This window comes from Mytilus californianus, unplaced genomic scaffold (genome assembly GCF_021869535.1).
Source record: "Mytilus californianus isolate M0D057914Y unplaced genomic scaffold, xbMytCali1.0.p SCAF_5, whole genome shotgun sequence".
NCBI classification, from domain to species: domain Eukaryota; kingdom Metazoa; phylum Mollusca; class Bivalvia; order Mytilida; family Mytilidae; genus Mytilus; species Mytilus californianus.
Genome location: NW_026262701.1, coordinates 31,437,100 through 31,453,141, shown reverse-complemented (window position 1 = coordinate 31,453,141; position 16,042 = coordinate 31,437,100). Strand labels below are relative to the sequence as shown.

Below are 16,042 nucleotides of genomic sequence, written 5' to 3'. Positions count from 1 at the left end.
GTGAAAAAAGAAGAAAAAGAATAAGAAAATTGATTGTTAATAAAGCATTCGTTTTAAATATATACAATAACACTTACCAACCCAACCAAAATCATACATCTCTAAATCTGAATCTTCTTTTGTTGAATTTTCGCATGATATATCTATATAAGAACCAGCTGTTTTAATATTTTGCAACTCTTTGTGCTTCTTTGAAGCATTTTTAATGTCCGCATGAGTCCATGGTACTGCCTTTAAAAATATAACACATAGTAATACTTGATTTAATAGTTGTCATTTGATAAAACATAATACCAATAATTACATTATATATATAAACTATAGATCTTTAGACCTAATAAATCAAAAGGCTCAATACGTTGTGTTACCTACTAAATAGATTCTTCATTTCACATAATATTTTAAATCATCTTCCAAACCACATAAATTTGTAAAAAAAAAAAAAATCGCACGAGGAGAACTGCTACGGATCATATCTGGTGCTAGTACAATGTGTTATAGAAAAGATCTTAGCAACTGTTGTCATGAAGTATAGAAAACTATTTTTTTATGTATGGTGTCCTAATACGTCGTTTAAATTAAAGTTATATCCCTCTATTCTTGAAATATGACAAAGAGACACAAGGTAATCATTATACAGAGTCATTAAAAGACCAATGTATTTGCGATTGTATAAAAACTCGATCAACTGTATCGACCGTCGATGGTGTGATAGATAGGTCGTCAGCAGAATTTTCATTTTCGCCATTGCTTGTGTTTATCTTGTTAAAAGGATTAAAACTATGATATATTTCTTCTACATGTTTTTGTGGATACAATACGTCAAGCTGTCTTATCATTCCTTCATGTAGTTTTGTGGCCAAGTTTTCTTTCACTTCTATGATTTATTTATTATACTTCTTGTAGTTTTTGCAAGCCACGTTGATTATTACCTCTTCTTTGGTTTTTTCTCCCTTTCTTATTGTGTAAAGACTCATATAGATATATTTACCATTGCAGTATCATTGCTCTTTTCGGTTATGATTTGTTTTTAAAATATTACCTTCGTAGCTACAATAGTTTTCCCAGCAAACGCTCTCTGTGGAAACTTTACTTTGATATTTCTGTCAACTTCTGGTTCAAAAACTTTCCCTTCTTCGTCGACTTCGATTTCATGACGTTTGTGTCTGTCAACAGCAACACACTGAATGCTTTCAAATTGGTTAATGGGTATTTCTACTCCAACGAAGGAAACACCCTAGTTTTTAAAATGTTTGAAATTAAAATTATTTTCTGTAATATACGGATATTATATAAATGAGTCTACATTATGGAATATACAAACAGTAATTTAGATAGGAAGACACTAATTAATAGAGTTTATGACTATGTGTTTTAAGGCATACTTTTTTGGGTTTGTTGATTGTTTTATAGAAACAGAAAACAAAACACCTTGAAAACAATTTAACCCATGTGTTGTCACTTACCAAACATCTGTGAGAAACACCTTCGGTGTCATTCGGGAACATTGGAAATAAATTAAAAAAAAAAATTACAAATTATCAAAAAAATTTCCCGAGCCCATAATAGCTTGAAGGCAATCAAATAATCTAAGTAGATATAGGAAGATGTGGTATGAGTGCCAATGAGACAACTCTCCATCCAAGTTACAATTTATAAAATTAAACCATTATAGGTCAAGGTACGGCCTTCAACACGGAGCATTGGCTCACACCGAACAGCAAGCTATAAAGGGCCCCAAAAAATACTAGTGTAAAACCATTCAAACGGAAAAACCAACGGTCTAATCTATATAAAAACGAGAAACGAGAAACACGTATGAACTACATAAACAGACGACAACTACTGTAATCAGATTCCTGACTTGGAACAGGTGCAAACATTTGCAGTGGGATTACACGTTTTAATGGTACCAAACCTTCTCCCTGTTTTGAAACAATAGTATAACATCACAACATAGAAAAACACACTATAAAATATCAATTGGAAGGCTTAACTCAATCAAAAAACGTAAATTAACACACAATGAACGAATAAATTTGACATGTGACACCTAAAAGCAAATACACAGTTAAAAAAAAATTACAAGGGATAAATAATTAAAGTCAAAAGTAAATAAACAGGTTTAAACAAAATTAAAGTATGATATCACTGTGAAATTTCAATGTTGATGTTCTTTAAATTAACAATCCGAACTTTTCTGATTGGGTTCCATAAATATATCCACCAGAACTAGAAATTAAAGAAACAACAGACACGGCTTCCTCCGCCTCATTTTTAGACTTATATCTCGAATTTGACATACACAGTCATCTCAGTACCAGAATCTATGACAAACGAGACGATTTGAATTTTAAAATTATAAATTTCCCCCACCTTAGTAGCAATATACCAACTTCACCTGCATATGGGATATACATTTCCCAACTTATTCGATATTCAAGAGCTTGCAGCTCCTACTCAGACTTTGTAAAACGTCACCAGTGTCTGAGCAGAAAGTTGATGAACCAGGGGTATGTCAAAGAACGTCTCGTCCTTTTTCTAAAAAAGTTCATCGGAAGGTACCAAGACCTTGTTGATAAATATTCCGTATCAACTTCACAAATAATACATGATGGTCTTGAAGTATAGATTCTGCGTACTGACGTTGTTTATCATCTTAACAACGTGTTATATTGTTCTTTCATTTGTCTTTGTTCTATTATTAATATTGCTTTTACTGTTTGGTTTGTTTTCTGTGATATCCATTTGACGTGGCTCGGTACTTATACATCCCGTCAATGTGTTTGTATTATCTTTCATTTTTGCTGGTGTGTTTTGTATATGCAATTTTTTTGTGTTTCTTTGGTTCTGATAACGTGACTCTGTACTTTAAAAGATCCCGTCATTATTCTATTGTTCTATTATGTGTCATTATGTTATTGTTCTATTATATGTCATTATGTTATTGTTCTATTATATGTCATTATGTTATTGTTCTATTATAAATTTGAAAATACTGTGAACGACAAACGACAAATTTATTTTACTCGCGTAGTGGTATTAACCATTTGTGGATTCTTAAAAATTCTAAAGAACTTCTGGACAATTTTAAATCTCGGTCTATTTCTGAAACTAATTCTAACATAACTTTTGATTTTTTAACCCTGTATACCAACATTCCCCATGTGAAATTATAAAATTGTTTTGAATAAACATTGAACGACACAATTTCTTCTTTTGTGACGTTTACATTTTCTGACGTCAGACACGCGAAGCAATGAATGTGGTTTTTAATTTGATAGATGCTTTTGTGCTTTTTTGTAAATGATTGTTTGTTTTGATATTGTAACACAGTGATGACTGTTGTACCCATATTTTGACTATTTTATTTTTTATGTCTGTTTTGTTCACGCATCGTTGTAAATATAACGGAATTTGATGAGACTGTCGTACAAGCGAGAGGTTTAGCGCTATAAAACCAGGTTCAATCCACCACTTTCTACATTTGAAAATGCCTGTACCAAGTCAGGAATATGACAGTTGTTGTCCATTCGTTTGATATGTTTTGTCATTTGATTTTGCCATGTGAGTAGGGACTTTCCGATTGAATTTTCCTTGGAGTTCAGTATTTTTGTGATTTTACTTTTTTCAAACAATTTTTAGAAAATCATCACTTTTGAAGATACCTGCGTCATATTATACACAGGTAAATGAAAATAATTTTGTTGTTAAGTATACTTCTTCTGTGTGTATAAAATCTTCCGTTTAGGAATACCAAGAAATTTCTTTAATATCAATAAAACTAATCTAACACTTGGTACATATGGGGTGAATATCAACAATAAAAATATACAATTAGTGCTAGATAAAACTTCCTGTACAGGTCCAAGAACAGCATCTAAGGAAAAATGAAATAATTTTGATGTTCATAATACAAAGAAGTGAAAATTGGTAGTAAATTAAATGCCAAATAATCAAAGCTGGTATATAGACAAGATCCATGTTAACATTAAATAACAAAAAAGCATTACAAATAGTATCAACAGGTCAAATTAAAAAGAAAGTACGATTTGAGAGTACTCGCAGTTACTGACAGCTAGTTATAAGCCAAAACAATTAATAATAAAAAATCATGCATCAGAGACTAAAATCAACTAAAATACATCCCAGGGATTTAGTATTTTAACGTCATGAACAGTCAAAGAAGACATGACTTGTGTAATGTCAAAAATAAATGTATCGACAGGTAGTAGGATAGTTAGGAGTGACTTCTTTTATAGAAAAAAATGAACGTGTGTGTGTCTCTATACATCCCGTTTGAAAAGAAAATACAAATTTAGTTATGTTTTAATTTGCTAATGACAAAATCGATATTAGTGCCAATGTAAACTATATTCAGAGATCTAATTACAACATTGGTACGATAACCCTTCTCATAAGTTTGTTTAAAGGTTCGATGAGTTTACACGGATCACATAATGATTTCCGCGCTTTAAGTACAATATAACTATAACATTTAGGATGCAAAATACCATTTTTAATAAGTTTTCTACAGGTACAGCCAAATTTACTAATCAAATATTTGTATCTATGAAAGAATTTAGTAAAAGTTTTAAGTAATTTATGGTTACGGTATATTTTGGTGCAAGCTGTTGTTATAGCTTAATACCAGAATTGCTTTTGGAAAATGCCGCTATTATGGTGGCAAACGAAGAAATATTGAACACAGTTGTATCATTCATCAGCATTCGTTAATAATGCCAGCTAGAAGAACTCAATATATTTTTTTCAATGTGACCTGGAAAAGTTCGGTTGTTATTTATATTGCAGATATTTCGAGGTGTGTCCTCCAATATGTTGATGAGTCACCCCATCTATTCCGCAAAAGTCTAAATTGATAAGGTAGCAATATTACAAAGGAATCATATCTTTCAGTGAACCGACACTTCATACATGTATCTATGGTTTTAATCACACAAAAGTCCTTGATGTTGAACAGCTAGAACATTCACTAGAACGATGTATAGCGATATCATCTGGAAAGATTCTGCACAAAGGAACTAAATATGTCTCAACCAAATAGCATTAAAGATAGCAGTATTTTCATATTGTTTGAAGAATGGTTAATTAAATTACACTAGTCTATTATTTCTGACTTACATTGTTCAATTTGAAGATAAAAATGAATCTTTGTTATTGAAATTGACGGTTTTATATAATTTCCGGTGCAGAGGTCATATCCGTTTCGATCCATATTACGTAATACTACACTAAATATGACAAGGAGTATCGTGGAGCATGTACGAAACTAACATGAACTATGTGCTTAAGATAAGATATTACATGGAAGAGGGTATAAACATAGAATATCATAATTAAAAAAGTGCAAAGTTCTTGAGATAATAAACGAATAGCTGTTTGAAATGGCTAAACAATTGGTCGTTACGGAGTGTTTGGATTGACATTCAATGTATTGTTCTAACAACACAAAGTAATCAAAGTCTTTATTTCACTTACTTTCACTTTTGGTAGATGAATTTCTGGAAGTGATTTTCCTGATCTCCATTTCTGACCTTTAATTGATAACTTCAGCGTTGGTAGTAGGCACTGATCATGCGATACTATTGGCACATACACGCGCATTGGCAACTTAAATGTAAAAATATATGTATTCCTTATCAGCAAATATAACAATAGTTTTAATATTAATAGGTTTTAAGTTAAATATCGACATGTATATTAATTAATTTTTGAACACTCGAAATTCAATCGATTGTAATCTTGACTTTGATTAAAGGGCATTTATGGTTGCATTGACGGTAGCAGATATGTGTGCACATTCTTCCAGCCGGGTATGTAATGATTGCGTGCAATCAATACTAAAAAGGCTGGTTAAGACGAAATCGGCGAAGTTTCATATAATTGCAAAATTTAAATTGCATTTTATATAAAGTATAAAACAGTAACAGATGAAATTATACCTCAAAAGTCATTTTGCCTTTCTTTGGTTGTATTGTAATAACAGGTGATATGATTTGTTCGTCATTGGTTTCCAAACATTTATCTAGATCTTCAACAGCATCTGACCCTTGGCAGACAAAATCACTTTCCTGAGTTCCATCAGGCATTGTAAAAATAACACAGCAGATTTCCTGACGAAACTTGTTTTGGCGTGTATTGTAATATCTAAATAAATGGACGAAGTTTGCATATAATTAATATTTAGAATGACAAAGAATACACAAATACAGTCGATGCTTTTAATAGCTTGACATATCATGTGTATCTTTGTATATTGTTGAATTCGTAATATTTAAATATATGTCATTTCTTTTTTTTTTTTTTTGTTTCATTTAGTAGAATCTAATTGACTTATATCCTCATGTATGGAATAACTGCACAAAGGAAAGAGTTTTAATGAACTGCTTGATACACCTTCATATTAGAGAAAAAAATAACAAATGAGCCAAAATTACATGAAAGGTGGCCAGTTTTTCCAATCCCTCTTTTTCTTGTCTTCTTCTTGCTTTCTTCGTTTCTCCTCAGCTTCTCGTTCCTCTTGCTCTTTTCTCCGTTTCTCAGCTTCTTCCTGTTCTCTCTTTTTCCGTTCTTCCTCTTCTACTTTTCTCCGTTCTGCGTCTTCCTTTTCCCTTTTCTTCCTTTCTTCTTCTTCCTTTTCTTCTTTTTTTCTTTTTTTCTGTTCTTCCAATGTTTCTAAACCATCACACCATTGTTTCATTTGACTTGTAACACCAGTTAAATCGGAAAAGGACAAAGCTGCGTTACTTTCAATCTTCAAAACCAGTTGTTCAGTTTTCGCTATGAACTCCATCAGTTCTTGTTGTTGTTTTGCAAGTCTCTGCACAGTTTGAACTTGTTCTAGTTTTTTCATATCAATATCATTCCTAATTGGTATAAACAAAATGCTAAACTAGGAAACAATATCCTAATCAGTAAATAAATAGAGTTTAACATTACATTTGAATTTGAAAATCTTTTTTTAGAAATAAAGATGATGATTGGTTGCCGTTTAATGTCACGCTGCAAATAAAATGCCTATTTAGGACAAGAACGTGTGTACTGTATGTGGCATGAAAATGAAACCTGCTTTGTACTAGACTGACACGCTGGTGAGGACTTTCAACATGCTAGTTCACAGGGTTAAAGTCCGCAGGAAGACGTTTTAACTTACCTGGACACATTTATCTGACAACTAATGAACCAGTGTTTGCTTTACTCATGCTGCCTGCTGAGCGGAAAATCGGCAACTATAAATGTAAAAGGTTTGATTTGGTCGGGGATAGCACCATCGACCTCTCGCAATCAAATTGAACACGATACCGCGAGACCACAGAGACGATTTTGCAGGATTTTGTTTTACTTATGTATGGATTTATTTAGAAAGCCGTATGGTGACCAATAGTTACTTACTTCCACGTTATTTTGACACTAATAGATAGATGTCTCATTGGCAATCATATCACCCCGCGTTTTTCTAAGCTTGTACTTATTCATTGCTAATTTGACCCAAGATGTTCTATTTTTGTGAACTTGTGTGTTAATAAGTTGCTGTCCTTATGACGTTTGTCAAATATCTATATACAAGTGTTATATCGGTATGTCATTTTATGGTGTGTAGATTACCTATTCAACGGCCTTCCTTGTGGTGAAAATTCAACTGCAAAGAATAAAATACATATAGATTAGCAATTAAAAAAAACCTTCACGTCGGAGTAGTACATATACAAGCAACTCAAATCATTTGATTAAGTTTATTATAAGGAAATAGATATTTAAAAAAACGGTATGTTATAGAATATATATTTTTCTGTTTGATAAACTTCTTCATAAAGGTAATGAGCGTACATATATGTGAAATCGTTAATGTTGTGTTGTGCTTGTTTAGTTAAAGTATTGTAGAGGAAATAAATTATTCAAAGAAACAAAATTAGGTGGCTCATTAACGGTAAATTTATCCAAGAGTTTGTTGAAAAAAGGTATATAAAAAGACCCTTTGATGCATACACGAAATCCATTTTCACATATTTTGTTTTATCGATGCCAATCCGCATTTTATTGACTTATGACCAAGATTTTTGCAGTGAGTGAACAAAATTCTTATTTTTTATGTAATTTTGTTGCCATTTTCGTTGTTTTGTACCTGATATAATTTTCATTTATGTTTCATATATGTTGTTTAGTTTATTTTGTATTATATATCCAACTCAATTCAACTGTCATTGCCATTAAATTTAACCTTTGCGTCAAATAATTTACACTATTTGATATCGTTCAACATCATCGATATTGTTTGGTTAAATTGGTTTCATTGAAAAATTTTGTGATTACTGTATGTTTAATGATTAGGATTTTGTCTATGTTAACGACACTTTATTTTTGCATGCATAGCAGGAGAGGTCTACCCTGTCGACGTAACCTGTCTTGGTCTGTTTACTGTTCATCCAACTCCTTCAGTTTGTGTTTGTTGCTTTTATTTGTCTCTTAGATTTTCTACTCGATTTACGAGATTTGAAATTCGGTAAACTACTTTCACTTTAATTTGCATACATTCCCAGGTTTGAGACACGTGCAAGTTTGTGTTGTTGTTGAATTTTTTTTATATATGTTTTTTTGCAATATTCTATATTTTGAGAATGAGCGATTCAAGTGAGTGGGTTAGTTTCCATTGTATTCATTGATTTTTAGAATTTATGGATAATTTTACGCTCCAATTGCGTTGTCCCGATACATTGTACTAAGTTTTATCCTTTAAATCGAACATCACTGCATTGATCATCATGCAGAAATACGGTTTACATAAGACAAACTTACGGGGCCATAATTTTCATTTCGGCGCCTTTTACAGCTGACTGTGCGGTATGGGTTTTGCTCATTGTTGAAGGCCATACGGTGACCTATAGTTGTTAATTTCTGTGTCATTTGGTCTCTTGTGGAGAGTTGTCTCATTGGCAATCATACCACATCTTCTTTTTTATACATATATTTACAGAATTAATCAATACAAAGTATGAAATAGTATGGGATTTCCCTTGTCCTTAGTCGTGTTTGTTCTTAAAAATGATTTATAACTTTTATAAAGGGGAACAGTACGTTTTGTGCCATAACACTGCAAAGGTATATTTTGTAATGAAGTACATTTTTGTAAGTAAATGAAACTTTATTTCAATTGAAATGGTTAAATTTTATTGACGTAGTTATATAGTTTTAGAGTCTTGTTTGAATATGTGTCATTGTCCTTTACTTTATTACATTTATATATTGTTAAGTCTGTTATATATATATTATTGCACTGAATACACTATTTCTTGTACATGTTTTCCTTGCTAAAACCCGCACCAGTGTTCCATAAAAAAAGTTTTACCTGTAATCCCCACACAATCTAACGACATCAAAAGCTGAATCTTTAGTAATCAAATAGAAAATTATGCTAAAATTTGTCTTCGATGAAAAATGATTTTGACATCATGAATAATTTAAAACTGAAAAACTGGTGAAATAAGATTATTTGACTCCAAATCTGGTCGGCAATACACTAAAAATATACTGATTTATACCACAAATGCGATTTCAAAAGGAAAATATACCTCTTGGGATTGTAGCCAATTGTTATTCTAATTTCTAATGAACCTTACGCATTATAAACAATCAATTTAGAACATTCTGTAAGATTACCTACTTTTTATCAAGTTTTTTTTCATTAATTCTTGTAGATGTTCGCCGATTTTGACGCTGCAGTTTTTCACTAATTCTCTGACATTTTCGAGTTCTTCTATAATTTCTGTTGCATACTTGGATACTTTTTCTAAATCTGTTTGTGTCTTTGTCATAGTCTTTGAAACAGTTTCTTCATACTTCTCAAATGATATGTTTGGGTCGGCGGGATTTGGTAATTTTTTTAGCGCCTCTTTTCGCTGACGTAATAAGTGTAACGCTTCAATGTCAACCATTTTGGAACTGTAAAACGAATCTGTGTCATCAATATTTAAGTAACTCGTATAATTATTTATCAACTGTGGAAAAAAAGATGTACACGTCAAGAAAGACAACAAATTATCTAATACTACAAAACGACAGCTTAAGTTTAACTTTTTTTGACTGACAGACTTGACTTGAGATAGCATATCATATGTTTAATATCATATAAATGTTTAGGTCGGAGGCCATTCAAAGAGAGGGACATTCAAACTCATAACTCGAATAAAAACTGACAACTCCATGGCAAAAAAATAATTCGCCCAAAAGACACACAACAGTATACAGAATACAACATTGAAAACTAAAGAATGAGCAACACGAACCTCATCAAAACCCGAGGATGATTGCAGGTTCTTCAGAAGGGTAAGCAGATCCTACTCTACATGTCAAAAAGTCAAAATCGGGAGGTCACATTCGGGGAAAAGAAAGACGGTGTTGTGGGTACGTCGATTAGAATATATCAAATATTCAAAGTTAGAACTAGGAGAAAGTAGATGGAATTATCATGCAATTATGGCGCAGCTGTTGATGCATTTATTTGAGAGATTGAAATCTAATCTGAATACATTGTTTTATACAAGATGTAATTCTTCTCATGATGGAAATAGGTTTTGAATAATTAAAACATCAAATATATCCATATTTATAAAGTCCTTTTGAACATCAATCCAAAATGAAAAATGAAAAGATAATGCCACAACAATAAGGCAATAAATGTATTAAATTCATAAAAAATACATAATTTCTTGTTGTTAAAAAATCATATAAAGAAAGAAAAACGACAAAAGAACGGCCTAGTTGGTATCATCGTCAATTATTATATTGCTTTACAATAGTGTATAAACTTTGTATTCTAGTTTTAATTGTATTGTATTTTATACTTAATTTACATTTTTATGATATGTAGTTGTTTCTATAAATTCAAGTTTTTTCTTGCTTTATGTTAAATGCCCAAAGTGTGTCAGGTGACACTCACCACTGGTATACTTAAAGAATTTATAAATTAGAACTATTAATGACAGCTTTCTGTCCTTCTCTTTAAAAGTAAAAAAAAATAATCTGCAGTTAACTGAAGTTTGTAATATTAATAAAATAAATTATTGGCATTTTTTCCATGGAATGAGTCAATATCCGTTATCTACATTTATAAAGATCCTGGTTTACGCTTCAACGTCGAGAAAGTCGTATGTGTGCAAACGTCCATCCAAAATAAAATTTCGATTTTATATATCGCGATATAATTATTTAATCTGACAAACTGTCAACTATCAAAACAATTGCTAGGGCATTGGCACCTCACTTTACACCATTAGAGGTATGTTTCTGATGACATAAAATGCATGTAATCTGACATCTTTCTTATGAATTCCTTGTTTAAATATCATGTTTTATTCATTTAAAGAAAAACAGTTAACAACATACCTTAATAATGACCATCAATTGAAAAATTCAACTACGATATGTATATCATAGAGCTACACAACATATTCAAACTTGTTTCCAAATGATTAAACATATTTTGAAATTCTATTAGCTAGAATACTTTTTGTTCCAGGTAAGGTTACATACATAATAATCCGTCATATAAACTAATAAGACATATTTTAAGTTTAAAGGGAACAAACATAATTATGTAGCTAGCTTATTCATCTTTTGCATTGTGTCGGTATTCATTTAAATCAAAATGTACATTTTAAAAACTAAAATGCGTAGGATGTTCTCAAGGCTTAATAGTGTATTTCATTTATTTCATACAAAAGAAAATGTTTCTTCAGATGAGTAACATTTTATTTGTTCAAAGTCATATATATTTTTCTTTACGTTATGTTCCTGATGCATAACACAGGTGTTCAATTATGAGCAGCTGGTGGGGAATAGTCAAAGAAAGAATGGGGTGTGGATTCAAATATTGTTTTTAGCATTAACCTATAATTCTACGATGTCATGATTTAAGGACTATGGGCGTCTCCTAAAGGGAACGGACGAGCATTAGAATAATTTCCATAAACTATAAACACACAAGGATGTGTTCCAAATTTGAACAAAAATAAAAACAAGTTGATATGATATAAAGTATTCCAGAAATAAGCTCACATTATTTTTCAGTATTTTACAAACCTGCTAGTGCATTTTCATTGTTATTCAACGCAAAATAATTATCTAAGATACCTTAGAATATAGCAAAGTGCTCTCGACCAATGAAATTGTAGGATTTGATGATTTCTTAATTGTGAAAAATGAAGATAAATCATGTTCTTTTGTAGGATTATCCTATTGTTTAGGTATACATTGTATTTACATTACAAAACAAAGAGTTCCGATATATAAATGAGTTACAACTTCCCCGAAGCATATTTATCAGCTTGAAAAGATTTGTGATTGACACTGACTAAATATTGAATTTTGAAACAAACAAAAATAATCAAAATAAGTTTACTGGTGAAGTAAAATTAATACCGTTAATGGTATTACGAAAATATTAATAACTTCAAATTAAAAATAAACATTATCAAAGCAATACAAAATAAGAAAAAAAAAGATTTATATATATTAGAAATAACATAAATCTTTAGCTAAAACCCTTACCATAACTCAGATTACTGGATCCGAGATTGGGAAAAATTTAACTTTTGAAATTTTTAAAACTTTTAAAGGCATTGTATTTGAACATTTCCCTGACATAGAAAAAAAAAGTATTTGATGTAAAGAGCTGGACTAAAATATTGACTGTGAAGCAAGATTTAGTTGGAACTCAAATTTATGTATATCAATATTCATTAATTAAAGTTTGTTCATTTGACAGTTCTTTTTGATACATGTTTTAGTGTGCAAATCTTTTTTTTTTTTCACTCGAGGTTATCCGTCTCAGGTTGCACAGTGAGCCAATACCCTCTAAACAGGGGCTGGGCCAGCACCCAAACATGCAGGTATATAATTTAATAGTAGGTATACTTAAGTTACCTTTGTTGGACATGGGATGGGCCAGCTCTCAACATGTCACGCGTGGAGACGTATTTCGAAGTAACACAGTGTTCTTCGAATTATGCGTCGAGCTCTTGTCACTACTCACTATTAAAGGCTCGCTTTGCTATTAAGTTCACATTGTTTGTGGTTTCATTCAATACTCTACGAGTTATGTTTCTGTGAGATTTATATTCAAGCGGGTCGTAACTTTCTCCTTATGGTCGTAGTTATTTGAAGTCTCAGTAATACATCTACACTCTATCCTCTTTTACAGTTGCAGCGATATATGCTCGAATAATGTGAATTTAATTTCTTTATTGAGATATGGATTTTACTTATTTTGTAAATACGTATCAACCATAAGCATGTTACCCGTAACGCCAATTTTTATATTTTTTTATATTTGTATTTATTGCGTTTTTATTTTGTTATGTATATATATTAAATAATTCGTCGTTTTTGATTTATTTGATTTTTTCCATTGGTTTGTCAATCTAATTTTGTTATCTTAATTGGAATTACGTCATCAGTCGTTCCCCAGTAAACAATCCAACGTTGACATTACGTTGTGACAACGTAGTAAAATTACCTTGGTACAACGTAATGGTGTATGTGTGCAAACGTCCATCCAAAATAAAATTTCGATTTTCTATATCGCGATATATTTATTCAATCTGACAAACTGTCAACTATCAATACAATTGCTAGGGCATTGGCACCTCATTTTACACCATTAGAGGTATGTTTCTAATAACATAAAATGCATGTAATCTGACATGTTCTGATAATGTTTAACTTTCCTTTAGCCTTTTTATTTCTTAAGAATTACTTGTTTAAATATCATGTTTTATTCATTTAAAGAAAAACAATTAACAACATACCTTTATAATGACCATCAATTGAAAAATTCCAACTACGATATGTATATCATAGAGCTACACAACATATTTTAACTTGTTTCCAAATGATTAAAAATATTTTGAAATTCTATTAGCTGGAATACTTTTTGTTCCGGGTTAGGTTACAGGCATACCCATTCGTCATATAAACTGATAAGACATATCTTAAGTTTAAAGGGAATAAACATAATTATGTAGCTAGCTTATTCATCTTTTGAATTGTGCCGGTATTCATTAAATCAAAATGTAATTAAATTTTTTAAAGATTAAATGCGTAGGATGTACTCAAGGCTTAATAGTGCATTTCATTCATTTCATACAAAAGAAAATGTTTCTTCAGATGAGTTACATTTTATTTGTTTAAAGTCATATATATTTTCCTTAACGTTATGTTCCTGGTTGCATAACACAGGTGTCCAATTATGAGCAGCTGGTCCAGTATAGTCAAAGAAACGAATGGGCTGTGGATTCAAACATTGTTTTTAGCATTTATCTTTAATTCTACGATGTCATGATTTAAAGACTATGTGCGTCTCCTAAAGGGAACGGAGGAGCATTAGAATAATTTTCATCAACTATAAACACACAAGGATGTGTTCCAAATTTGATTTTTAAAACAAGTTGGAATGATATAAAGTATTCCAGAAATAAGCTCACATTATTTTGCAGTACTTTACAAACCTGCTAGTGCATTTTCATTGTTATTCAACGCAAAATAATTATCTAAGATACCTTAGACTATAGCAAAGTGCTCTCGACCAATGAAATTGTAGGATTTGATGTTTCTTAATTGTGAAAAATGAAGGTAAATCATGTTCTTTTGTAGGATTATCCTATTGTTTAGGTATACATTGTATTTACATTTCAAAACAAAGAGTTCCTATATATAAATGAGTTACAACTTCCCCGAAGCACATTTATGAGCTTGAAAAGATTTGTGATTGACACTGACTAAAAGTTGAATTTTGAAACAAACACAAATAATCAAAATAAGTTTACTGGTGAAGTAAAATTGATACCGTTAATGGTATTACGAAAATATTAATTATAACTTCAAATTAAAAAAAAACAATATCAAAGCAATACAAAATAAGAAAAAAAAAAAGATTTATATATTTTGAAAATAACATAAATCTTTAGCTAAAACCCTTACCAAAACTCAGATTACTGGATCCGCGATTGGGAAGAATTTAACTTTTGAATATTTTTAAAACTTTTAAAGGCATTTTATTTGAACATTTCCCTGACATAGAAAAAAAAAGTATTCTATGTAAAGAGCTGGACTAAAATATTGACTGTGAAGCAAGATTTGGTTGGAACTCAAATTTATGTATATCAATATTCATTAATCAACGTTTTTTCATTTGACAGTTCTTTTTGATACATGTTTTAGTGTGCAAATGTTGTTTTTTTTTCACTCGAGGTTATCCGTCTCAGGTTGCAAAGTGAGCCCATACCCTCTAAACAGGGGCTGGGCCAGCACTCAAACATGCAGGTATATAATTTAATAGTAGGTATACTTCAGTTACCTATGTTGGACATGGGACGGGCCAGCTCTCAACATGTCACACGTGGAGACGTATTTCGAAGTAACACAGTATTCTTCGAATTATTCGTCGAGCTCTTGTCACTACTCTCTATTAAAGGCTCGCTTTTTACTATTAAGTTCACATTGTTTGTGGTTTCATTCAATACTCTACGAGTTATGTTTCTGTGAGGTTTATATTCAAGCGGGTCGTAACTTTCTCCTTATGGTCGTAGTTATTTGAAGTCACAGTAATACATCTATACTTTATCGTCTTTTACAGTTGCAGCGATATATGCCCGAATGATGTGAATTTAATTTCTTTATTGAGATATGTATTTTACTTCTTTTGCAAATACGTATCAACCATAAGCATGTTACCCGTAACGCCAATTTTTATAATTTTTTATATTTGTATTTATTGTGTTTTTATTTTGTTATGTATATATATTAAATATTTCGTCATTTTTAATTTATTTGATTTTTTCCATTGGGTTGTCAATTTGTTAATTTGGAATTTTGGAATTACGTCATCAGTCGTTCCCCAGTAAACAATCCACCGTTGACATTCCGTTGTGACAACGTAGTAAAATTACCTTGGTACAACGTAATTTTGTGGACTCCAAGGCACGTGCTGACAACCATCCACACAACGTTGGCACAACGTAACTTATTA

At 31.2% G+C, this 16,042-nt stretch overlaps 2 protein-coding genes across 11 annotated transcripts in view; one reads left to right on the top strand and one right to left on the bottom strand.

Annotated features, from left to right (window-relative positions):
- Window positions 1-16,042, top strand: part of LOC127700214 (uncharacterized) — a 131,486-nt gene that overhangs the window by 57,396 nt on the left and 58,048 nt on the right. The gene's annotated exons all lie outside the window — the stretch shown is intronic.
- LOC127700210 (uncharacterized) overlaps window positions 1-16,042 on the bottom strand; it is a 289,648-nt gene that overhangs the window by 259,607 nt on the left and 13,999 nt on the right. For 3 of the 8 annotated variants that reach the window (XM_052203621.1, XM_052203623.1, XM_052203619.1), the window contains exons 1-8: window positions 13,824-13,995; window positions 9,680-10,013; window positions 7,627-7,660; window positions 6,459-6,887; window positions 5,964-6,168; window positions 5,500-5,631; window positions 1,043-1,237; window positions 78-231 (exon numbers count right to left, since the gene is read on the bottom strand). In XM_052203621.1, coding sequence (XP_052059581.1) covers window positions 78-231; window positions 1,043-1,237; window positions 5,500-5,631; window positions 5,964-6,168; window positions 6,459-6,887; window positions 7,627-7,660; window positions 9,680-10,013; window positions 13,824-13,838 — 1,498 coding nt within the window. In that variant the 5' untranslated portion in view covers window positions 13,839-13,995. Of the gene's footprint in view, window positions 1-77; window positions 232-1,042; window positions 1,238-5,499; window positions 5,632-5,963; window positions 6,169-6,458; window positions 6,888-7,626; window positions 7,661-9,679; window positions 10,014-11,400; window positions 11,553-13,823; window positions 13,996-16,042 lie in introns of those variants that run through there. The other 5 variants (XM_052203625.1, XM_052203620.1, XM_052203626.1 and 2 more) reach the window with 5 other exon arrangements.